Source organism: Protopterus annectens, chromosome 4.part0 (genome assembly GCF_019279795.1).
Source record: "Protopterus annectens isolate FY-2018-M chromosome 4.part0, PAN1.0, whole genome shotgun sequence".
NCBI classification, from domain to species: Eukaryota; Metazoa; Chordata; order Ceratodontiformes; family Protopteridae; genus Protopterus; species Protopterus annectens.
This window is the reverse complement of record NC_056733.1, coordinates 52814417-52839758: the sequence shown is the minus strand read 5'-3', so window position 1 is coordinate 52839758 and position 25342 is coordinate 52814417. Positions and strand designations below refer to the sequence as shown.

The 25342-nt window shown below is 39.3% G+C and overlaps 1 protein-coding gene across 1 annotated transcript in view; it reads right to left on the bottom strand.

Annotated features, from left to right (window-relative positions):
• LOC122800212 (endonuclease V-like) overlaps positions 1–25342 on the bottom strand; it is a 1155665-nt gene that overhangs the window by 91684 nt on the left and 1038639 nt on the right. Inside the window, exon 5 of the mRNA XM_044069707.1 lies at positions 24122–24184. Coding sequence (XP_043925642.1) covers positions 24122–24184 — 63 coding nt within the window. The remainder of the gene's footprint in view (positions 1–24121; positions 24185–25342) is intronic.

Genomic DNA, 25342 nt, shown 5'->3' with positions numbered 1-25342 from the left:
GAAAATAAAATAAAAGATAATGTTGTAAGATTTGTTACAAGTTACACCACCAACACCATAAAAGTTCGTAAGATTATTGAAAAGAACTGGGTGATATTGATGGCCCAACCGGAACTGAGGGATATCCTGGGGTTGAGACCAAGATTTGCCTACAGGAACGGGCAATCAATAAAACAGATGCTCTGTTATAAAGATTTTATTGATGTTCCAAAAAATATACCAACTAAAATAGGAACATATAAGTGTCACAATTGCACTTGTTGTGTGGATATATATGAAACAGTAGGACATTTTCAGCATCCCTTAACAAATGAAGAATTCACCTTTAAATGTAGGGCTGACTGTAATACGACAAAATTAGTTTATTTAGCAACGTGCACACAATGTAGTGTATTTTATGTGGGAAAAACATGTAGGAAACTAAAGGATAGAATAATAGAGCACAAGTCTGAAATGAAAAGAAAAGTTGAATCAAATGGGTTATATAGGCATATAATGGACTTCCCAGACCACACTTTTAAATTTAGAGTTATTTGTGTGTTAATTCTAGGACCAAGGGGAGGTGATCTAGATAACTATCTACAAACAAGGGAGTATGAATGGATAGTTCGTTTACAAGCAGATAAACCACCTGGTCTTAATAGTGCTGTTAGTATAAAACCAATTTTGATGAATAGGCAAAAACAATATCTTTGAATGTTTGTGGCTCTGTTATTTCCTATATGTTTATTTACTGTCCATATTTTTATATTTTATATTGTATATGAAAATTTTGTTTTGTATTCATAACAATTTTTTAATGAATGTTTTTAATGATGCTTATAAAAGTTAGATTTTAACTAATGCTTAGTATAGGTTAATTGTTCATGTTCCTTTAAGTATTACGGCTGGCTTAATCATGTGATAGAATTAATCCTCTATTTAAAAGTAATGAATGGATGTTTTTTTTATATGCTGAGGAAGGGTGTAGACCTGAAAGCTTCATTAAACCCGGACGTGTGGTGACCTTCGTGTGTTTTTTGGAGTTAATAATAGCTCCCAACTTGCAATTGTTTGTGAACATTGTCAGCCAGAGTCCATTCCTGTTGGCCCGGACTTCAGAGAAGTAGATACCAAACAGGAGAGGACCCAGGACCGAACCCTGTGGAACTCCACTCGTGACTAGTCTGCAGTCTGACTTGGAGTCAGCTACTTTCACACTGCGGGTTCTATCTGTGAGTCAGTTTGCAACCCACCTAGCGATATAGGGGTTGATGCCTAGCTTAGTGAGTTTTTCTGATTCCTGAGTGGGGAATGGTATCAAAGGCCTTGGCCAGATCAAGACAGGCGGTATGAACCACCTTCACTTCACCTACAGCTCTGGTGAATGACTCAAAGAAGTCAACCAAGTTGAGCAGGCATGATCCACCCTTCACAAAACCAAACTGTGTGGGATAATGATTTTGGAGATTCCCTATATCCTTGTTTATTAGGTCCATGATGATGCATTTCATAGCTTTGTATATCAGACTCGTCAGGCTAATGGGGCAATAGTTCCTAGGGTCTGTAGTCACTCCTCCTTTGTGGAAAGGGATGACTGTAGCAGTGCGCCATTCAATAGGGACAAAGCCTGAAGTGAGGCTGTGATCGAACAGGGCACACAGGGGAGGTGCCAGTTCACTCTGTAGTCCATGTAGAACACAGCCAGGGATATTGTCAGGCTGTATTCTTGGCCTTGGACAGTGCTGTTTTAACCTGTGCAGTAGTAATACTGGGTGCCTGGCAATCTACTGGTATCGTGATTGGTCCTTTGCGGGGGAGAGGGGTAAAGTTTGTACTGAATCTGTCGGCTAGTCTATTGGCAAAATATGTTTGCTCAGTACAGGAGGTACCATTTTACAGTACCTCAGAGAAAATCTGGGTATTGCTGTACAGATTTTTTACATAACTATAGAAGGCCTTGTAGTTGTCTTTACTATCTACTGCAATTCTGTTTTCATAGCTAGCTTTAGAGGATTTGATGAGGGATCTCATCTTTTTGCTGAGGCTGATAAGGAGTTTTTCCAGTCTTGGGACTTCACCTTATTCTGCATCAGTTTACTCCTTCTGTTGTAGAGTTTGTTTATGGCAGGGGGCCACCAGATTGGCTTCCTTTTTTTGGAGGAGAGCGTCTTGGTTCTATTGGGTATGGTGAGAACCATGTATTTGTGTATGTGTTCGTACAGTGCATTGCTGTATGATTCAGCAGTCATGCAACTATTCTCCATTTGCATGGGTGCAGTGAAGTTAGCCACCTCTGTTTTTAGGAGCCCAAACTTAGCTTTGGAGAAGTTTTTCACAGTGGTTACCTTTGTGATGGGTGGGAGGGCTGTGGATTTCCAAGGTGATTAGTTTGTGGTCGGATCAAACCAGGAAAGAGCTGACTACTGGTGTAGAGCCATGGAACATCCCACTATTGTCTGCAACTGCCTTTAAATAACTGACCTGTTGAATGTACTGTATTAGAACAAGAACATTCGTCCATCTACCTGCTTAACTGAATAACTACTGGAAACTTCAACAAGGTGTCTTTATTCCTTCCACTGGAAGGGTGTCAGAGAGAGAGAGATAGACAGTCTCCTAGATCTGCTAGCTAAAGTTGTTTTATCTGGACTAATCCTTTATATTTGTTTCTTGTTAGTCCTGTCAACCTCTGAGTCACAGGTGGGATACCAGACTTTACTCGAGCACTCTCGATTACTCTGTTTCAGTGTGAAAGCAAAATGGTACTTAAAAGATGGCTGTCTTTTGAGGGCAGGGGTGAGGAGGCACGCTGTATATATGTTTGATACCAGCCACTGGAAATATGATTGTAGCTATTTGTGCCTTAATCATAGCCTGTTTTGAGAGAAGGGTGTTAGGGAGGCACATATTATTCACATATATGGTTTATGTATCCTCGCAAGCATTTGTCTTTTCAGTTTATTATGAACTTCTATTTTGTCAGGTCCAATTTATTTCTTCCTTGAAAGAAAGAAAAAAAAAATGAATTTCTTTCCTTGCTCATAGTTTTAGGTCAGACCATCACTGTATCAGAGGGTTGGAAAATAGCTCTAAAATACATCTATGAATACCCAGACGTCTGGACTTTACTCAGTTATTTCCTCCACGTTATTATAGTTCTGAGTGACCCAGTAATTCGGATGATGTGTGGAGGCCATGTTAAGGGAGTACTGGGCAGGATGGAGGCATTGGGACATATGTGTGTATGGAAGGTGCAAAGGACATCATAGAGCCCTTCATGTAGGTGCCATTTCACCTAAGGCTGACCCTGCACTCACCTTCTGATGTGCTAGCTGCTTGAAGGTCTTTCACTGTAACATTAATCAGAAGTATCCGGGCGGATTCTCAAACAATACTATGATCCAAAAGAAATGGGATTCATACTGACTATTTAAAAAGCAGAAACAAAATAAATGCAGGCATTTAGCATATGTGCAACAGATTTCCTGTAAAACACCATGATATTTTAAATATGTTGTTTCATGATGCCTTAAAGTACAGACATTCCTGATATCTGAAAATGAAATCTGTGAGGATCACAACATGTTAATAAGCTGGAAATATGGACAATATTAAGGCCTAGAATAACCTGGACTTTGCTTTCAGCAAATATAGTATACCTTCCTTGTAAAGACCTAGAATAACCTGCACTTTGCTTTCAGCAAATATAGTATACCTTCCTTGTAAAGACTAAGTATCTATGTCATGGAAGTACAAATGCATTACAACATTACACTAAAAATACAAAAATGATTTAAACAAGTCAAAGCAATTCTGCCACAAACTGATTTCCTACAATTTTTCTTATATGCATTTTCTCTTTGTTAAGACTAAGTATAAAAACAAAACAAATCCAACCCCTAGATTAAAAATAAGGACTTTCGTGTTATACGTTAATAATAGACCAAAATAAAAAATATTTCTTGAAAAGACCATGATTTAAAGTGTTTCAGTCAACATCTTCCAGTGAAGATGACAGGAAACTACAGACAATAAAGAGAAAACCACAAAGTCCTTTTCCATCTGGGTTCTGACTCACTCAATGTACTACAAGGGCTTCAGCGACTTCCTACAACTTGTTCTACAGCATTCAAGACTTCGGTTAGGAGTAAACGTTTGCCCTGCAGGCTACTTGAAGGTGAGTTCCAATGAAGGATCAGAGTACCTAATTTTGATGACTGGCCAACCTTTGCCAGAGATTAGACTTGATTTTGACTGCCCAGCTTTTGTGAGGGCAGAGCCTTCCAAATTTCAAATAACCGAGGGGTTTGCTCAGCCTGGTGTTTGCTACACTCTAAACAACACCACTCATCAGCATAAGTCCTACTGGGTAAGTAGTGCAAGAACCTTGACTACAACTGGTACGGCTACCACTACCTCCTTTCCATAGATTATGTTAATGTCACTGCCCCTTCTATGGCTTATATGCACTACTGTGCCTGATTTTTTGTCAAGCTTGAATTTATTACATTCCTGATTCATTAGCCTTTGACTAATGCTTAAGCAATTAAAGTAGTTCTGAGTGTGTCTACTGTTTTCTGCTTTATTAACTGAACTCCATTTTAGTATTTTGCTAGCACCTATTCAGTGGATATTCTTATATGATTTTGTGTTTCATATTCAGTGTGTGTTTCTGAATATTGCTTTATTAAAGGAAAAGTCCACCTTGGGACTCAATTGTGTTTTTTCATTATATCTTTGTTTTCTGAGCCATTTTAATTCATTAAAATCACCGGGTGCTGCTTATAAAATTTTAATATGTTTTTCCATAAAATGATCAACATGGGGCCTGAAATATTACAGTGATCTTGTTTTAGTACTTTCTTTTCCCTTTCCCCTTTCCCAGAATTTCAAGTCCCCGTTATATGAGTCATGCTAGACATAAGGTAGCTATGCTGTCTTCCAAGTCTATAATGACAGAATGGCAGCAGTGTCAGTCACAGGTATCTTATACAACTTCTGTATCAGGAGGGCTTGGATTTTATTGCTGAAAACACTATTGGCTCCCTAATAAAATTCTGGTGCTCAAAATGCCTTGTGCTGACATACTGGAAAAAATAGACCAAAAATGCAGAAGAGTGAATCTCGAACATCACTCTTCTTCTTAAAGTTTATTTTTTTGCAAAGGGGCTTGACCCCCGACACCTTGACTTGGAGGGCAAGCTCCCCACCACCACACTTTATTTTACTCTGAAACTGCCATACCTCAGACAGAAAGGAATATTTGGAATATTCTGAGAAATGGCCAGCAGTTGCTTCAGCATTTTAAAACTCAGTATAGCAGGTCCCTACATTTTAAATGGTTACCTGATCATCGTATACAATTTGCTCACAGCCTATTTTAAAAACTTCAGACCAATTTTACAACTATGGGCAAAGATACATGTTTTTGTAAAGGTTGTCATTTTGCAGATCAATAATATGAGCACTGACAGAATCTTTGCCACACTCTTCCTAAGGTGTCAAAGCTAGCACTGTTAATCCAAGAGATGTTAATCAATACTTCAAAGAACTCATCAGTGCAGTGTTTGCAACAGCAGGAATATTTTTTTTTTGTTATCCTGAATGTTGGAGAAATGTGCTAATATGCTTGATAGTTTTGCTCAAAAATGCAACTATGTATTCTTGAATTTGTGTAAGTGGACTTTTTAAATGGATGCACAAATGTTCTTGTACATTATATTTTCCCAGTTATGTTGCTACCCTGTAATTTGCTATACTCCAACATATTAACACAATCAAAACTGTAATCTTTGAGCATGCTACATCAGTAGTTGTGTGTGCAAACTAACATTATTTTCTATAAAACTGTTGCAGTTATCGAAAAGTGGATCATATCTGTTTATCTATTACAGTTGCCATCTGTTTGGATGCCCCAACTGGGACATTTTTATGGAAACTTGAGATTATGCATGAAAACACGAGCCATCATTAAATGAAAAAGAATTATTTTCATCTTATTACCAAATGTGCAATGTTGGTTAGTTGCATTAGTTTATATGCCATTAACATTATTTAAATGCAGTATTTCAGTGTTCTGTCACATTTAAAGAACATTTTTTAAATATTTTTTGCCTGTAAAATATCAAGATATTTGCTTTTTTCATGTCCCCTCCACCCCCAGACAGAACTGCCCAAATCAGTGTTACTCTGTACAATGAGAGACACATGGTAACCCTATCAACTAGGTGCACTGATACTGTTTCTCTTCATCTCTGTAATAAAGGGGTCTATATCATATAATTGAAGACATTATTATTCAAACGCTTATTAGTCAAACACTAATAAGCAAAAAGTCTAAATGTCGAACGAACATTTCAGTGAAATGTTTCCCTAGGAAAACAACCAGTCGGCCATCATTGGGGATTTGCCCTTTTCCCCACTGTAGTACAATCAGAGTTGGTATATTTAGTTAGGGGAGATGTGAAGGGCATAGCCTCCCACTAGAATTGGTTTTATTTGGTGAGGTTTTTGTGTAGTTCGCTGGGTTGGCCAACTGGTTTTTAACCCAATGAAAGTTTTTGCTGAAACATTCATTCAACATTTGGGGTTTTCACTTATTAGTGTTTGACTAATAAGCGTTCAACTAATAGTGTTTTTGATTATATGCCAGACCCCCTAATAAAACAATGGAAAACAGTTTCACAACACTTTTTTAGCAGCTACTGATCTGCTGACATCAGTAGGACTTCTTGCCGAAGCAAGACTATGGTCAGTGCCTGACAGAGAGAGACAGAACTACATATTTCTCTGTCTCTGTGCTATGTCATACAGGTGGAAAGAAATTCCCCTACCAAAGTATGTGAGAAATGAAACTAAGAAAAAGTGGAGGTGTTTCCCTTCCTTTGATTCCAAGGCAAGGAAATAAAGGTGTCATGAAGTACAAGCAGATTTCTGGTACCAAAACAATAATGGAATCATACTGTAGGGAGAAAAGCAACCTAAGAATTGAGTTAAACTGTAGGACAGGGTGGATTTTTCCATCAATTGAATCTCATTTGGGTACCTGTTGTTGCCTATTCACTGGTTGTTTTATTATTTAACTGATGTTCCCTTATTGGTAATCTTCTGTCTGCTGCTTTTATTCAGTGTGCCTATTGCAGATGCTCATCTGTTAGAAGTATGATTTATTTTTGCTTGTCCCTAATTGTTGGCTAGTTTACTGTTGCATAACTCAGTGTGACCTATAGCTATCTGCAGTTGCACTAATTGCTAGTAGTTATTATCATTCAGCTGCTTCTTTCAATGTTAGTCTGTGTGGCTGTTACTCTCCCCTTTTTTTGATATACCTATAAACCCTTGTGTTACCTCATTACATCTTCATTCTTCTTAACCTCCACCCATTTGCTATCTTAATGTCACTCAACCCCTTCACAGTCCTTGTTTCATTTACTAGCTTAAACCTACCAGTACAGCAACAGTCAACCTATCCACAGTCTACTGCTATAACTAATCCAGTCTATGTGACTAACTTTCTATTACCACCACTACCATCTAGCCTTTCCTGTCAGTACATAACCCTGCCTATCTGGTCACCAACTATGCAGCCACAGACTGTAAATGCTGTTTCCTTAACCAGCCTAATTTGCCTAAGCACCCTGAGGCAGTCTAGCAATTGCTGTATGTTTACTGACAGTCCATTACAATTACCTGACACAAAATCCATCTGCAAGAGATGCACTTACATGTGCAAACGGTAGAAAGATCTCTTGGAGCTTGTTAATAAATATAAACCAACATATGCTGAGATAGCCAAAAAATGGTCCTCCAAGACACAGGATACTGCACCTCAGCTTCACACAGCCACATAGTCACATAGGTACCTCACTATCCATGTCTACTACCACATATCGTTTAAAACTGTTACAAAGAATCACCAAAGTTAAATGGTTGTGCCCTTACAGCAGACACAGTCGACAACTAAAGTAGACAGTACTACCAGAAATGCACTAGTTATTGGTGACTCCATTGTCAGGTATACAGACTCTGTACTCAAGGTAGTGGCTAAGGACATGGTAACTGTGATGTCCCTCCTCTGGGCTAGTGATCAAGGAACCTTAATCCTCACCATGGACATCAGTGGGGGAATATTCACTTTGACAGAAACAGTCACAGATAGTATTTTCTGATGCAGCTCTCTACACCAAGCACAATTTTCCTTAACAGCACACAGGGAGCATGCTCAGTCCTGGGGCTGGGTTTTCCTCTCCAGGTCCCAAATAAGACTTCACCTTTCTCTTTGAAGATCAGTGGTCTATGTCACTGTTCCAAGTAGCTGACACATACACACACACACACACATACACCCCTGGGAAAGGCTTCCACAGATTTACCAGCTATACTCCCTCTGCCCAAACTATAATATAGATTCACTGCCACCAGCCAGTTACTTTAAGACTCATACCAGGGTACCCAAATACAATTAGTAAAATTAATACTCACACAAATGGTAGTGTTTCCAAGCACAAGACTTTCAGGAGCATGAAGCTCATGGTGCCACCAAATAAATGCAGCTCCTATCAAGGGTTAAACTATTTCTTAAAAGACCAGCCACAATGAAAATTATATATATATTTATTAATAAATAATAAAATAGAAAATATGAAAATATTGAATATCTATTTACAATAAACACCCAGAGTTTCAATCACAGGAAATATTAAAAATAACACAGATGGAAACATTTACACAGATACAGAAAAACAATACTTAACCAATCTCACTATATTTTCCTGACTTGATCTGAATAATTACTGTTTCCTACTTACTTAATAGAGCAAGGTGATGTGAGTGAGTGGTCTTTCTTGTCAGGTTTCACAAACAGACTGCTCTGAGACTTCTGTCTCATCTAGTATTAAAGCATCATTTCAGTGCTGGATTATAGAATGACATCACATCTCACACTATCTCCCTTACTAAAAGCTGAGACAGGATCTTGCAGATATTTATCACAATATACACACACATATCTTTGCTAAGATGTGTTACAACATCTGGAAGCTAGAAAACCATTTCAACACTCCCACTCTTCCATGGCAGCAATTAGTTCACCACTAAGGACAATATAGCAGGATTCCTAGTCCTTGTTTTCACAGATGTTGCATCTCTGACTGCATTCAGATCTGTGAGATACAATCTTTATGGCTTATACCAAGTAATTTAATTTCAGGTTATTTTTCAAAGTTAGCTGGACTGAGATTAACCTCTTCCCTTCCAGTATACTTACTCTGTTGCAATATATTCATTTTAACACTTGCAATACAGTTTGACATACAGGTGTATTTCTTTTCTGTCCAGCAGGACCCAATGTTGGTACGTTTTTTAACACAAACTTTACAAATACATTTTCAATACAAGCAACTGTACAGATCAGTTTGATATACAAATGATATAATTCTTTATATTGCATTGCAATGTCTGTCCTGTTTTCGTATTGTATTATTCGCATTTTCGACATGAAAAATATGCTGGCATCTCATATTAGTTCAAATCCAACCCATTATTTTAGCATTAAAGCTATAGAATGTGTGCCTACAGGACACAGAGCTGGAGATTTCCAAAACAATACTGAGATTTGTGAAATTGGATGGATAAGTTACTTAAGAGCTAACCGCACCCCAGGCTTAAATGCAATGGTTCCATTTAAACCTATTTTGAAACAGAAACGCCTCTCCATTGGTTAATATTGGAGGCTTCTCTGCCTCCAAGAAAGTGATTGACAGCTTGTGGTAGGAGGGACTAACACTGCAAGGAAATTACCTGATTGGTGAATATGTGTTTAAGGATATGAAATGAAGCACAGGAAGTCACGATCTGAAGAAGGCAAACTTGCCGAAAGCACTTATTATTTGATGCTTCATCTGTTTTTAAGTTCAGCAACAGTTTTAGTGACTTTTAACTTCATTTATTAAAGCTGGAATATTTTAATTGTGGTAGTGAACTCAGTACCTCTTTGACTAGCTATTGAAAAATGGGAAACTGGTTAAATATGGCTAGGCTTGTAAGGGATCATGGGCTGTTAGCCTGGTAATCTCCTATGAACCTAACATGGACCACAAAATAATTCACTAAGTGCAGTATGGCCACAACAACATGCAGGAAATATGAACCACTACTCTGAGTATGGGCCTTAACCATCCACAGCAAAGACACACTGGGCAACCTACAGAAAACAGTATTTGGTCTAGCTCTCCAAACTACCTTCTCATCATCCTCTCTACCTGTTTCACCGCCTTCATCTTCTCACTTGTCCAAAGTAACTTTTCTTTAAATAAACAAGTGAGTGTGTGTGTGTGTGTGTGTATATATATCTATATATCTGCATATCTATAGATATATATATATATATATATATATACACACACACACACACACACACACACACACACACACACACACAGGTTTACTATCAAAATTTTGGACTGCATTCAGTCAAACTGGGTTAGTCGAAAGGCTATTTTCCAGTTGAAGGAAGGCCGAACTGAAAACAGTCGACTCCACAACAGCAAATGTGTGCATTCACTGATGTGAGGTCGGCGTTCTGCTTGGAAATTGCAGTACAGTCCGGATTGGGAAATGTACCCATTTCCTCATTCTAGTGGAATCTTGGAGTTTGTATATATAATTAGCAGGGGACGTGGGATGCAGGGGGGCTTACCCCCCTGAAATACATCAGTTGGAAATGGCTTGTAGGCAGGTTATGCTGGGTAAAGTCGAGTACATTGAATAATGACATATCAACATTACTGGTTTCGTTTATTTGCCAGAGCAATGTTTTTGTTTTCGTTGTTAGTTTTTGAAGATGGGTTGCATTTCGCACATATGACAGTAAACATATATATATATATATATATATATATATATATATATATATATATATATAGTTCCCCTTCAAAACATCTAAAACTCATAACATCTAAAATCAAAACATCAAGACCATAACATCTAAAATCCATAACATCAAATTTCATAACATCTAAAATGTATAATATGTAATAGTGTATCATCAAATGTGTAAATGTTAGTTTAATCTGTAAATCTTGTGGTATTACCATGAGATGTTGTAGTTTTTATTTCTCTAGTTATTACTTATATATTGTAGGAATTTATACTATTTATATAGTGTTTATTTTGCCATTCTGTATGTGTTTTTTAGGTTATACAGGTAAGTGATATAGACATTATGTGTACATTTTTTAAGGTGATTGTGATACAGTGAGGTTAGGAAATTAACTTTTTCCCACTGCAGTGCAATCTCGGAGTTGGTATATATAATTTATTGGGGGGGCAGAGCCTCCCTGCAGAAACTTAGTAAAAAGTGTGTTTGTTAGTTTGGTGTCGTCATACGTGGAGGGGATGTTATTTTCATGTGATATGTAGTGTTCGCTGCTGTGATACACATTTTAGATGTTATGGGTTTTATATGTTGAAGGTTTTAGATGTTATGGTTTCGACGTTATGATTTTAGATGTTCTGAAGGGGAACTATATATATATATATATATATATATATATATATATATATATATATATATATATATATATATATATACATATACATACACACACACACACACACACACACACACACACACACACACACACACATTCATCCATCCTTAACCCCTTTTCCCGTTTTTGTACATGGGGTCGGGGTTTCACTTCAACAGTGACAATTGTCTCAAGCCAAGGTTTACACCGCTGGGTGGCTAGCCCTGCCATGGTAGTTCATCCATACTATTCACTCATGCACACACTATTGCTCACTCCTAGGACCAATTTAGAATATCCAGTCCACTTGCTGTATGTCTTTGAAGTGTGGGAGGAAACTGGAGTACCCAGAGGAAACCCACGCAACCTCAGGGAGGACATGCAGACTCCAAAGAGAGGGTACTCCAGCCGAGAATCGAACTGGAGAACCTGTTGCTGTAAGGTGACAATGCTAACTGCTGCACTACCACAGCTTCCCATATAGACATTCTATATGCAAACATGCACACACACACACAGATGCACACCATATAATTGAACATTTGTAAACTCAAACATGTTTAACACTGGAAAATGTGATCAAAACTCATTTGATCGCTTCTGACAATGTTAACTCCATGCAATATTGTGCACAGTGGGGATCAGAAAAGTTGCCCTTTCCCCACTGTAGAGCAATCTCAGAGTTGGTATATATAATTAATAGGGGGTGTGGGGAGTATAGGGGGGCTTGTTGCAGAAAACATAAGCATTTTGTTTTGTGTTTTGGCTTTTGATCTTTTGCTGTTCGAGATCTGTATACTTAGTTCTTTAGAAGTACATCCATATAAACATACATACGCACGCTAGTTTCCAAGGAAGGCAGGTACAGTAAAGTCTTCTGTCCTGCCTCATGGTAATAAATGCCACCACCTATATTACCAGTCTGAGGACCTCTGCAGTTACTGTTTCACTCTTGTTAATAAGCCAGACACAACTGATGATATATGCAGAAAAGTATGACCAACAGAGTTGGATGCCAGTGGCTTCTCACTTTTTAGCAGTGAATACACCCTTATCACTTAATAAATATATAGATGACCAGCCATGAGCTAGTTGAAAATGAATAAATAAAATACTACTACTTAGCAAAGAAAGAATTAAGCAATACAATTAACAGTTAAACATACACAGAGTTAATAAACTGCACAAAAAAGCAAAAAAAAAAAATTTTGAACAAACAGACTGCAAGAAAGAAAACAGCTAATTACAATGAGTCTTTTAAGCTAATTCTGAACTACAAGAATTGAGGGATCATAATCTAAATTTACCTGAATTTCCATGCATAGAGAAACTAATAAGAAGTGCTATGAACAACAAGTCACAAACTCCATATAGCATTCCTTCTCAAACGATTGTCTTTTTGGGGCTATCTGGTTTATATTTTTTTAATTCAGAAGCAGATTGCTGCATTTGCATATTGAGTGTGTCTGCCTACCCTGTCTTTGCTATTTCTCTGAAGAATCTTCTGATTGCAGTTTCTGACCCTAGATTTCTGGTCTTGAAAAAGTTACATATCTCATAATTATTTTCTGACAACCCAAGTAAAACTGCTGTGGCTTCCAGCAGACGGGAGCCATAGTTTTATAACTTCAATAAAAAGGTCACAAATTTATATATAGTCCCATGCCACTGAAGAAATGTGCATTTTGCAGATTTAATCACAGTTTTAGTTTACATTCTGACTTGCAGTTACATAATGGAAACGTAGACTTCTAGCTGTACATAAAGCTAGTGCCATTCCCAGCTCAAAAAAGAAAGCTTCACTGAAAAAGTAGAATTCAAAAATATTTCAAGAAACAATAATGCTGCCTTTAAGACTGACATCAACACTAAAGGCAACCAGAAGGCTTTTTAAGGTATGTATATAATAAGTGCAATAACACCCAACAGTGCTCTAATTTCACTGCAAATGGTACTACTCACACAGCCCAGAATCCATAGATAACATCTAATAAATTCAGCTTTAATTTCACTTCATCTATTTCACCCTTAGTCCACCCATAACTACTCAACCCAGCACCCAGCCATCATAACTAGAGGCCAGACAGCTTCCCTAGCCTTATCTGTAATACCATAGATAAAAGTCATTAAGGGCATACAAGTCCTGCAAACTGCAGACACTCCATAGTTTAGCTTCATCAAGGGTAGATTGTGCATTCTTTTTTATACCCTTGCAGGACCACGCCTAATGGCTTGTCTACCTGCATCCATTTGACCCATTCATTCTATGGTTTTCAGGAACTAGGAAATTCCCAGGCATTTGACAATCCTACAGCCCATTTATTCTTGCCCAATAATCATCATGAGCTTAGCCACTTATAGTGAGAGGTGGGTATTAGGAAGCAGGTCTGCCTTGCTGGTCCTGCAGGGTGGCCTACTCTCTTCCCTGGTTAAGCACTCCCCACTGAGGAGTCTCTTCTAATCACAGCTATAAGTTGCCCTCTGAGGATTCCCATCAGCTCTTAGAAGATGACCTGGGGCTCCTAAGGGTATACAGCTAATAGTCTCACTGGGTATCATCCATTTGGTGAGTCAAAACAGCCGCCACCCCCCACTCATTTCCATCATCCCCTGCTAGCTCCTACTGGTGCTTCAGCCATTATCAAACTCGAGTAAACTGTGATGTAATCAGGGCTTTATTCTTCTATGCCATGCAGCTGCTGTGCTTTCTTAATCTTATCTTATTTGAAAATGCCACCAAAATACTAAAGGAAAGCTTTCCCTTCTCTATTTATCTGGACTTGCCAAAGCATGACATCACCCCCTGCTCTGTCAACTAAACATCAGCCCCTTTGTATTTTACTGGAATGCCAACAGGCTATCAAACAGAGCACACAGAACCAGGATAAGTAGTACCTTTCCAAAAAGTAAACTGCAACTAGAGACATCGCTTAGGATTTTGTCCTAGACTCCCTCCTCTTCGAGATCTATTTCTCTGAAGTGCAGACAAATGCTAATAACCTCTGGTTCACTACATCCTACCATCATCTTCTGAACTACTCCCACAAATTTCAAGAGTTCTTCATCGTCAACAATTGCTAAGCCTACAATGGTTAACTATCACTGGCTTAATATTAACTTGTGAACCTATGTAGACATGAAATAAGTAAACACAACAATAGCTACTACAAATATCTTTAATGTCAAGTCGGTCAGCTAAATAAAAGTTCCTGTTAAAAAGTAAAGTAACTAACGGAAAACAGAAATCAATGTGTCCTACAATATCTACAGCTCCATTAACTTACAAAAAGTAATGTGTTACCAAATGAAAGCATGGGCTTAAATTTACCTTCACTTTTAAAATAAATAATCTATAGAACACAAAGTAATGGATATTGCTGGAGCTGTCTATGAAATGTGCCCATTAAGTATCAGAACAAAATACCTTAATTTAACCGTGTATTTGTAAAAACATATTAAACGAGAGAATAACAAGGATATTTTTCATTCACTTTTTGCGTGAGATATTAGAAATTTAGTCTTATGACATTTAGAAGAGAGAGACTACTGGACAGGCCTTACATGACGATAGTGCCTTTTTCTTCTCAAGACTTTAGCAGGTCTGTAGTTCAGCTGAAGGATCAAAGATGATGTACCCAGATTAGGGGATGAACATGTTCAATCTGTGTCTTTGTATGTTGGAAGAATAAAAACAGCTTGGACTGAAGACTTTGGCTGACAAAGTGTTTTCCTACTGCTTTACAGTGCATGTTTTGGACTATTTTAGTTATTTTTTACACTGTGATTACTTTTGTTTTTTTATTTGTTGTTTTAAAAATGGTTTTAAAATGCAGAGGCAAAACTGCATTTGGTGTACTGTAAATAGCTGGGTATCAGGAAATGTGCATCAAAAAGCTACCATAACAGTGAAAGAGAGGAAGGATTTGTTTATGTAGAAAGAGAATTTGACAGCTTGACAGGTGTACATTAGAGATAACAGAAAGGGTTTATGTGGATGCAATGCTTTGTTAGGAAGTAAACAGGATAGGATCATATAAAGAGGAAAAACTGAGGGAGGGGCAAGGCTGGTTTCTGACAGAAGAATGATTCAAAATACACTTATGGAAATATTACTTTTCCAGGTAGAGCCATAGAATGCAGTATCCAAGATTGTGATGCACCATATGTAAATGGAGGGCTTCGATGATGCCTGCAACACAACAAGAAAAAGGTGGGCGAATAAGTATGGAAAAGGCAGTTGTGATAAACATAGGATTCAGACTACACATGACCATATACACACCCTGACGTTCAACTGTTTGGAATGCATTACATAAAAATGTTCTTATTAATAAAAGTAAAAACATATACTATAGCTATCATTAACAGAAGATCCGGTACTCTTCTGTTATCGGGGCAACACTTTTCAACACACTTCCCCGTTAATGGGGCAGCAGTCTGTTATCGGGAAAACACTTGTCAACACACTTCTCCGTTAATGCGGCAGCAGTCAAAATGTTTGGTTGATGTGAACTGAGTGCTGCTTATAATATTTTCGGCTAAATATCGATGCTGTACTGCGTAAATATTAATCAAAATGGGAACTAATAAACCATACACTTTTCATTAACCACAGCAAAATAATAGATGGGCAAGAGAACTTAAAACAAGCTTTGTTCATACACAGATTTGAAAAGTCTGTATTTTTTTTCACATATTCCATTCAGACAGTTTTGAGGCTTGCTCTATGTAAGATCGATCATGCCAGTAGGTGCTGTTGCTGTCGGAGTGGTGTCTAGGTTGCAGCTATATTCAGAGTGTGACATCTGTCCCACAAAATGTACACAAATAAGATGACTGCTAAAGAGAACAAAAAAAAAAAAACATGCAGTAAGCACCTCAGACTGAGCAATATTACAAGCTGAACGGACTACACTTACTTTTCTATCACAATTTTCATTTATCTTCAGAGAATGGCTCCTTATGTATGCACACTGGGTCTTTTTAAATCACATCTGCCAGTTTGTTGAAAAGTATGCATAGGTTATTTCTAGTTCAGCATAACATGGCAGATATTACATGTGGAGCTGTTTGTGACAAGGGGACATTTGTAAAATAAAATGTGGGACTTTTTAAGTTAGTTACATTCAGACATGTGTAATTGTGGAGTTTTTGAAGTAATCAAATTGAGATAGATGTATGAATGTGATGAAAGGATGAAGTGACAATGTGGAGAAAGGTCTTGGGAAAATCCAGACATCTTTTGACAATGTGAACATGTAATTAGGCTGACAGTAGTGGAACTTCCCCATCTTTATTTCGCCACAACATTTAATAGCACATTAAAGTGCTTTCATCCTTCCATGTTTCAGGATTTCATCTGAACTGTTAATAGTAGTCAAAACAGTCAATTTATTACTTGTGAAGTGAACTTGGGGAGAAAGGGCTTTGAGAAATCGGAAGATGTGTTCAGAATTGTTTTGAGAAATGTTGTCCGATAACGGGAAAGTACCGAAGATCCTGTATTATTTGTAGCAGTAATTTTCAAACTAAGTGATAAAAAATGCAGGACAGCCCAGTTTGGTAAAATAATTAATTCCTTGTTGTACTACATAGTTAAGAAAAAGATTTTCCGTTTCTGCAGCAAAATCTCATCTTTCTTTCATGAAAGATAACCCAGCTTTAAGACTGAAATGAAGTCAAAAGAAAAATACTCTATGGAGCTTTATAAGGGTTGTTTGACTATAAGTTAACAGATAAAGCCTTCCTGTTAGACTAAAAACTCATATCTGACAAGTTCCTTCCTCGCAGAGATGAACTGGACAAAGGTTGTTGCCTGATAATGTAACCATTCTGCTGAAAACAATTTATTTGCTACAGCTTCCTTATATCCACAAATTGCTCACTAGGAGTCTCCCATTTTCAGTGATGTTGGAAAGGGGACTGCTGTGTCCTAAGCAAATAAACTTACTAAGTATGTACCATCTCTGTATATCATGTGAGGTTTAAGCAACACAGAACTCACCATCACCACCACCATTACCACTTGGCAGTAGCTCTTAATGCGAACATACTATGACGTGTCTTTCAACTTCATTTCTAGGTTCTGTCATGGAATATTTGCAAACTGAGAGAGATACTCGGACTACTTGACTTCTTCTTTTGGCTTTTCCCAGTTAGGGGTCACCACAGCGGATCACCTGTCCGCTCATAGTTTCATAGTTTGGTACTAGGCTATCTGCCCTGGGGCATTTATAAGCCTAGCCATAGTGATGTGGCTTTCGCCACCCCATGTAATGGTACAAAAGTGTACAGAATAGATTTAGAATACTGTGCCTTTGTCTAGTAGTGACACAGTGATGACCCCCTTACATAATAGAATTAGTTTACTGTGCCTCTGTCTAGTAGTGACACAGAGATGACCCCTGGGGTAAACCTATGATCTCCCATCCACTCGTCAAGATTTCTCTTGAAGAGAGTCAGTGAGGGGCTCTGCCTAACATGAACTGGGATTCTGTTCCAGAGTAAGGGAAGCCTCTGAGTTATGAATCTGTCCCTCCAGCATGTCCTATTCATATTTGTGCTGAGGTTCAAATCTTTAGCTCTCGTGGTTCTGATGGATTTGGATTTTTTGAGGTGGAGCATGTCCATCAATTCCTGATTGGACATGGCCTTGTACGTCAGGCACAGATCACCTCTGAGTAGGCGGTATGCTACTGAACAGAGTTGGAGTTTCTTTAGTCTGGCAGCATATGACATATGTTGGAGACCCTTGATCCTCTTGGTGAGGTACTTTTGGGGTCTCTCTAGCTGTTGCAAGTGCCGGGTGAGGTACATACCAAATGAGGCATTGTACTCAATCATGGGCCTGATAAGGGAGGAGTACAGGGGCACAATGACCTCCTTTGATCTAGATGTGAATCCCTTCATGATAAGGTGGGCAAGGTAGAAAGTCTTTCTAACCACTTTGGCAACATGGGTGTCAAATGAGAGGTCACTATCGACTTGGATCCCCAGGTCTCTGATTACTTTTTCCGTACTCAGTGGGTTACCGCCTATGTGATAATTTGTGGGCACTTTGTTTTTCCCAAAGGGGATGACTATACATTTTTTGGCATTTAGTTTAAGGCCATGACTCCGGCACCAGTTGTCCGTTTCAGTGAAGCCTTTCTGTAGGATGTATGTGTCAGCTGGTGTATCGACTATGGCGCCTAGTTTGCAGTCATCTGCGAACTTTGTCAGCCACAACCCTCCCATGTTTGCTTTCACATCTGAGAAATAAATGCCGAGCAAGAGGGTTCCCAGGACAGAGCCCTGTGGGACACCACTTGTCACTGGCTTTGAGTCTGACATGGCTTCAGTGATTTTGACTTTATGGGTTCTATCCTTTAGCCAGTTTGCCACCCATCTTGTGACATATGGATTTACATTTAAGCTGTTGAGCTTGACTATGATGCCAGAGTGGGGTATTGTGTTGAAAGCTTTAGCCAAGTCAAGGTAGGCTGTATGGACTGCTTTGCCCTCGTCAATGGCTCTAGTGACTGTTTCGAAAAAGTCAACCAGGATTAAAAGGCAAGATCTGCCTTTTACAAAGCCGAACTGGGTGGGATCAAGTGTCTGTAAGTCCCCAATGTCTCTGTTTATTAGTTCCATAATGATTCTTTCCATAGCTTTGCAGACCAGGCTGGTTAAGCTTATGGGGCGGTAGTTACCAGGGTCAGTAGAGGTGCCTCCTTTGGAGTGGGACTACTGTTGCTGTACGCCAGTTTTCAGGTACATATCCTGTAGTAAGGCTAAGGTTAAATAGCATTTTTATGTGCGGGTTTAGCTCCTCTTGGAGTTCACGTAGCACGCAACCTGGGATACCATCAGGTCCCATTGATGCTGTGTTTTTAGCTTTGCTGAGGGCGGTTCTCACCTGGACATCTGAGATGACAGGGAGGTTACATTCAGCTGGGATAAGTATTTCTTCTTTTGGGGTGAGGGAGGGGAGAAATTTGCACTGAACCTGTCTGTTGGCAATATCTGTGGGTTTAGTGTATTTTTTGTCATTGTGAACTAACTCTGAACATATCTGAGGGTTTCCGCCCAGGTTTCTAACATAGCTGAAGAAGGCCTTGTGGTTATCTTTAGTGTCCATAGCGATTTTTCTCTCAAAGTTGGCCTTGGATGTTTTTATGAGAGAACGTAGCTTTCTACTAGTGCTGATCAGAGATGCCTTCTCTTTATGGGATTTTGCTCTGTCGTACAGTAGCTTCCTTCTTTTGTTATACAATTTGTTTATGGCTGGGGTCCACCAGACAGGACGCCTGCCCTTGGTGGAGAGGGTCTTGGTTTTATTTGGGATTGCATGATCCATGCATTCTTGGAGATGTCCGTACAAAGCATTTGTGAAGGATTCTGCATTGTGGGATGTGGTTTCCACTGTCCCAGTGGGCTTAAAGGATACCATCTCAGTTTTAAGAAGTGTAAAGTCGGCTTTTGAGAAGTTTTTCACTGTAGTCTTTTGTGTTGGGGGTGGAGGTGGGATATGTATATCCAGGGTGATTAGTTTGTAGTCAGATCTCACTAATGAAGGGTATACTTCCGGTGTGGAGCACTTTGTCCCCATGTTTGTGATGATCAGGTCTAGTATATTATCTCCCCTTGTGGGAGAGGTGACTAGCTGTTCCATTGCGTTTGAATTTATGAATTCCAGGAACCTTTGGGCTAGGGTGTTAGCGCTAGAATAATGCACCCAGTCTATGTTAGGGTAGTTGAAGTCTCCCAATATGATGGTGTTTGGTGAGACATTCATATCCTCCAATGTCTTCAGGAAGGCTGAGTGGGGTTCCTGAGATTGGGAGGGTGGTGTGTAACATGCTACCAGTTGTATAGCAGTTTTGCCTATGGTTAGTTGTGCCTGGATGGTCTCTGATGCTTCATTTGTTGCCACTAACCTGGAGGTGTGGGTGTCCTTGATGAATATGGACACTCCCCCTCCCTTTTTGGTTTGGCCCGAGTTTTGGGTCCGAAAAGCATGATACGAGGTATAGCCTGGTACCGCTGGGGTGCTCTCAGGAGCCTTGAACCAGGTTTCAGTTACTGCACAGACATCAATGTCCTCCATACTAAGGAGTGCTTCGAGAGCCTGCATCTTGAGATTTAGACTTCTGGCGTTGAGCAGCATTACCCTTAATTTTTTTCCATTTTTGTTTTCTAAGGAGGTGGGTTTGTCTTTTGAGCCTTGCCTAAAAAAGGCACTATGGAGGAGGCAAGAGCCTTAGCCAATATCCACAAGCCCAGTGGTGACAGATGCAAGCCATCCCTTGCGAAGCAGCGTGGCTTGTCCAGCATGTCATCCCAAGCAGACAGACATTGGATCCCCCTAGAATGACACCAGTATTTGAGCCAATTATTAAAGCTGGTCATCTTGTCTTTGTATTGTGGCATCATTCTTGGTGAGGGCAAGATGCTGCTCAGGGTCAGGGTCATACCAGCCTGGGCTACATAATCAGAGAGCTCCTCTATGTCTCTTTTTATGTAGTCCAGGGAGGTATGTCTCGGGTCATTCATGCCGGCATGGACAATGACGGAGTCATATTTGCACTTGCTTTGGAGTGACCTGAGTGCGTGTGTTATATGGCGGATCCTAGCCCCTGATAGGCAGCTCACCGTTACCCTCTCCTTGTTCAGCCTGGTAAGCGGAACGTCAGTGTGTCTGACTATAGAGTCACCTATTACTAGTGTATCAGGCATGGTGTTTGGCCTTAAGGGCTGTGAATGTTGAACACACGGATTTATTGAAGTATGTGATGCATGTGTTATGTTTTGAGGTGGTGGATTTTTGGGTGTCTGCTTTGGGAGCCTCTGTTGTTTTGGTAAGTTTTTTGTTAGTGCCTCCGAGTATGTCTTTGTATTTTTATGTGTTTGATTTGCAGTTGTGGTAGGTCTATGTGGGACTGGGTTTGGTGTGTGTGTGGTTACCTTCTCCTCCTGTCTGATCTTGCCACTCCTGAGTTGAGAGAGTTCAGCCTCCAGTTTGGCTATATAGTTGCATCTCTCCCATGTATTTGTGTTTGTTGGGAGGAGGAGAGGGTTGTCTGTGTACATGAGACAATTGTAGCATTGTCTCAAGATTCCCAGATTAACTAGCTGAACCAGAGAGGATGCCAGCAATCTACCACTCGACATGCTAGAATATTATAAGGGAGTGCTGCGCCTTTAAGGGAAGTGGGTACTCATAGGGAAGGTAGGTGGATGTAGTGCTTACTTTAGTTAGCGAGTGCTTACTTAGAAGAGAGGTTTTGAGAACAAGTGCTAGGCTTATAATAAAGCGATTAGATTAGATTATTATAAGAGTAGAGCTTTCTTAAGGGAAAATTTGAAGAGCAGACTTGGCGGAGCCAGAAAAACTTTAACCTTGTTTAACCGGCACTGATGATTGGCAGTAGAGTTTTTACGGTGTCAGGTTGCCAGCCCAGCGCCCAACCTTCCATGGAAGGCGCACACACACACACTCACTCACACCTAGGACCAACTTAGAGTGTCCAATCCACCTACAGCATGTCTTTGGGATATGGGAGGAATCTGGAGCACCTGGAGGAAACCCAGTTGACCACAGGGAGGACATGCAGACTCCACACAGAAGGCACCCAAGCCGAGGATCGAACCAGAGAACCTCTTGCTGTGAGGCAACAACACTAACCGCTGCACCACCGTGGCCAACCAAACTGAGTAGTCCCCTTACCTCTAAGGTTCTCACAGTTTGTAAATTTGATTGGTGTTTGGGAGGTGGGGGCTAAGCCTCCTACAATGCCCATGGTTATTTTTTCCACAATTGAAATGGTTAATTTAATTGCAGGAAATAATTTTCAAACAGCAATCATGTGTAAAATTTCATTTCTTAAAAGCAATCTCACACTACTTTTTCATCATCATTTTGAAAGTGTTGAGTAAAGTAAAGCCTAGATTAATTTGAATACAAGTGCACCCAAAGTACACTGAGAAGTACATTCTTAACAATAAAAGTATTTGGTGTGGGGGGGTATGGGGAGGCTTTCAAGGGACAGTGATACAGACACCAGATAAAATCTTAAGCAACTTACTCTCTACATTTACAATAAGAAATAAAATAACATGATTCACATGAATATTGTGAATTAAGTTAAAATACACAGCTCCTTGAAATGTGCCAGATGTTTCAGGTACAGTTCTCTGTAATACGCACTTACTGATGTAGGTTAGCTTAAATACACATTAAAAATGCTTCTAAAATGCCAGCTCCATTGCACAGAGGTCTGATGCCCTAATGTCCAAGCAATTCAAGCCTGAAAAGTGGTCTGGGTTCTGGACAAGCTGGGCTTGGGAGGGCAGAAGTATGCAACTCATGTTGGCTCATTATCTTGGGAGAAATAAAGCAGTGTAGCTCACTGCAATGATGGTATCTTCTGGAAAGAGGTGCCTGGCATGCACAGTATGAACTGGGTGTGTGCACTTGCTCTGCCAAACTGCATCCATGTGATCTGTGTGGCAGTCTTCAATGGACATGTGTGGGGAGTATGTACACTCAACAACGGAAGGTGGTGTAGGCCCGCACATGTGTGAGCGAGTACATTTATCCACGGGGGAAGAGAGATGTTTAAAACAGAAAACAAAAAGCATAATGGCTGCCTGGATTTTGTACTCTGACCCACGGGAAACTGAATGGGCTGATCCATCACTGCAGGATTCATCTCTGGTAGGCAGTAGGATATAACAAAAATATCTAAAGAACATCGCTTATGTGATGGAAGTTAATAAGGTCACTGTCTCCTTTAACTAGAGCTTTGTTTACAAGCATCCTGAATTCCCTTTTTATCACCTTCTACACGTGTCCAATGTGATTAATTTTGTGTTGCTTCACTTCTCTATAAACTCTCCCTTTCTCTTACTGTTTGAAACAAAAGACAACTGAGCAAAATCAAAAATTTACACTGAAAGACAGCCTACTGCTAGGTACCTAAGCAAATAGTTACAACAGAGGATGCATTCTGCTGTGATAATGTCCCACCTTGCCTCTGCTAAGCTAGAAAGAAAACTTTGTAAACTATTTTTCTATGTTTACTTCTATATTTGCTTGAGAAACTTCTATCATCCAAGAAATGCCAATAGCATACTATTACACACATCCTGTACTGTTTTACAGATTATGGGAAAAGTGTAATTTGTTATTAAATCTGAAATTCTGAAGACATTCATTTAAGCATGGTCACTGTGTTGAAATAATGGTGCATAACTGCATTTGTGAAGAACTAATCAACATGCTTTTCAAACCACTTCAAGTATATCTTTATGAATTAGCTGTGATGTTACAAAATGAAACTCTACTTGCAGAAAGATCTGAAGTAAAAGCAGATGGATGAATGCTACAGTTTATGTATTCCTGGATGAAGCTCTGCCAGGTACAATGTGTGCACTTTTTTGACCTGTACCAGGGATGTGGGGGCCTTCAGTCGTACGCATGCATGCATGTTAGCCAGTGAACTGCTGTTACTCCTTGATACAATTCAAGCTTGACTCAAACTCTGACTGGCCTTTTAATGCAATTAACTTAGCAGCTGGCCTATAGAAATCCCTGTCACTCTACCTTAAAAAAGGAAATCTGATTATACCTTAGCCTTTCCGTCTGTCTGCAAAACATTCCTCCGGATGTACTCTCTGGATCGTATATCAGCCTATAAATGAAGAAAAAAACATTAAACCATTAAACTGAACAAAACTAGAATTAATGCTGACAAGTTTGCACAAAAAACTACTACCACCACCCATAATTAAACTTCCAGTTATACTCTTGAAATCTACACCATAGGCATTCTCAAATGTTTATCTTCATCCCTTCTTGTTAATCCGATGAAAACTACAGCTGTCATAATGTTCTTTACAGAGGAGAGCTCGTTCATTAAGTGGCAAAGATTAACAGGGTGAGGTCATTATCACTGTGGGATTACAAAGGCAAATGCATTAATCTTATACTGTTTACAGTAAAGTGACTTCTTAAATCTACATACTGGGAGCCACTGCAACAGTTAAATATATTAAAAACGTCAGTCTAGAATTAAGTCATTTATCTGCAGGTGTTTCTCTAGGCTAAGCTGAGCAAGTGATGGTTCTCGCACCTAACAGCACTGCTACAGTGATTCCAGCTGCCAAACATGGACTATGACACGTGAATTTACTTTCATGCACTTTCTTCAATTTCCCTTTACCCATACCTCTCAATTGTCCAGAATTTTACAGAACGTCCAGATTTTTGCCTCATATTTTTGTTTTGTTCCTAATAAAATTTGTGTTTTTCTGGCAAGTCATGGAGAGTTGAAGTGACAACATGACAGACATTTGAGTTTCAAAATTCATATCCTTCAGAAAATACATGATAATACAGACCTGTTATTGTGTTAGCTTTCAAGGTTATGGACAGCAGTATTTAAAATCTGTCCCAAATTTGGGCCCCCCCCCCCCATTAAAATCCAGCAATTCATTCAAGAGAATATGGAAAGAGTAGGAAAGGGTTAAAAAGGGATAGTAGGAACAGAGGAAAGGCAGAATATTAAAGCACTTAAAATGGCAGACCAGACAAGCTTATTTTCTCCTTCTGTGATTAAGTAAATGTAATGCAAAGGAGGCAGGTTCCCTGTCAGAAGTGTGAGACTACATAAGTCCTGACATAGCAAAATGCAAACTGCAATTCAAGAAAGTGAAGTCTGACTCTGATTTTGTAGGACAGAAGCACCTCAACATGCCCCTGCTATTTATATATATACTAACTCTGAGATCCCTCCACCTTGGAGAAGGAGGGATACTCCAAAATGCTATAACCTTGGGCTTAGTATTTA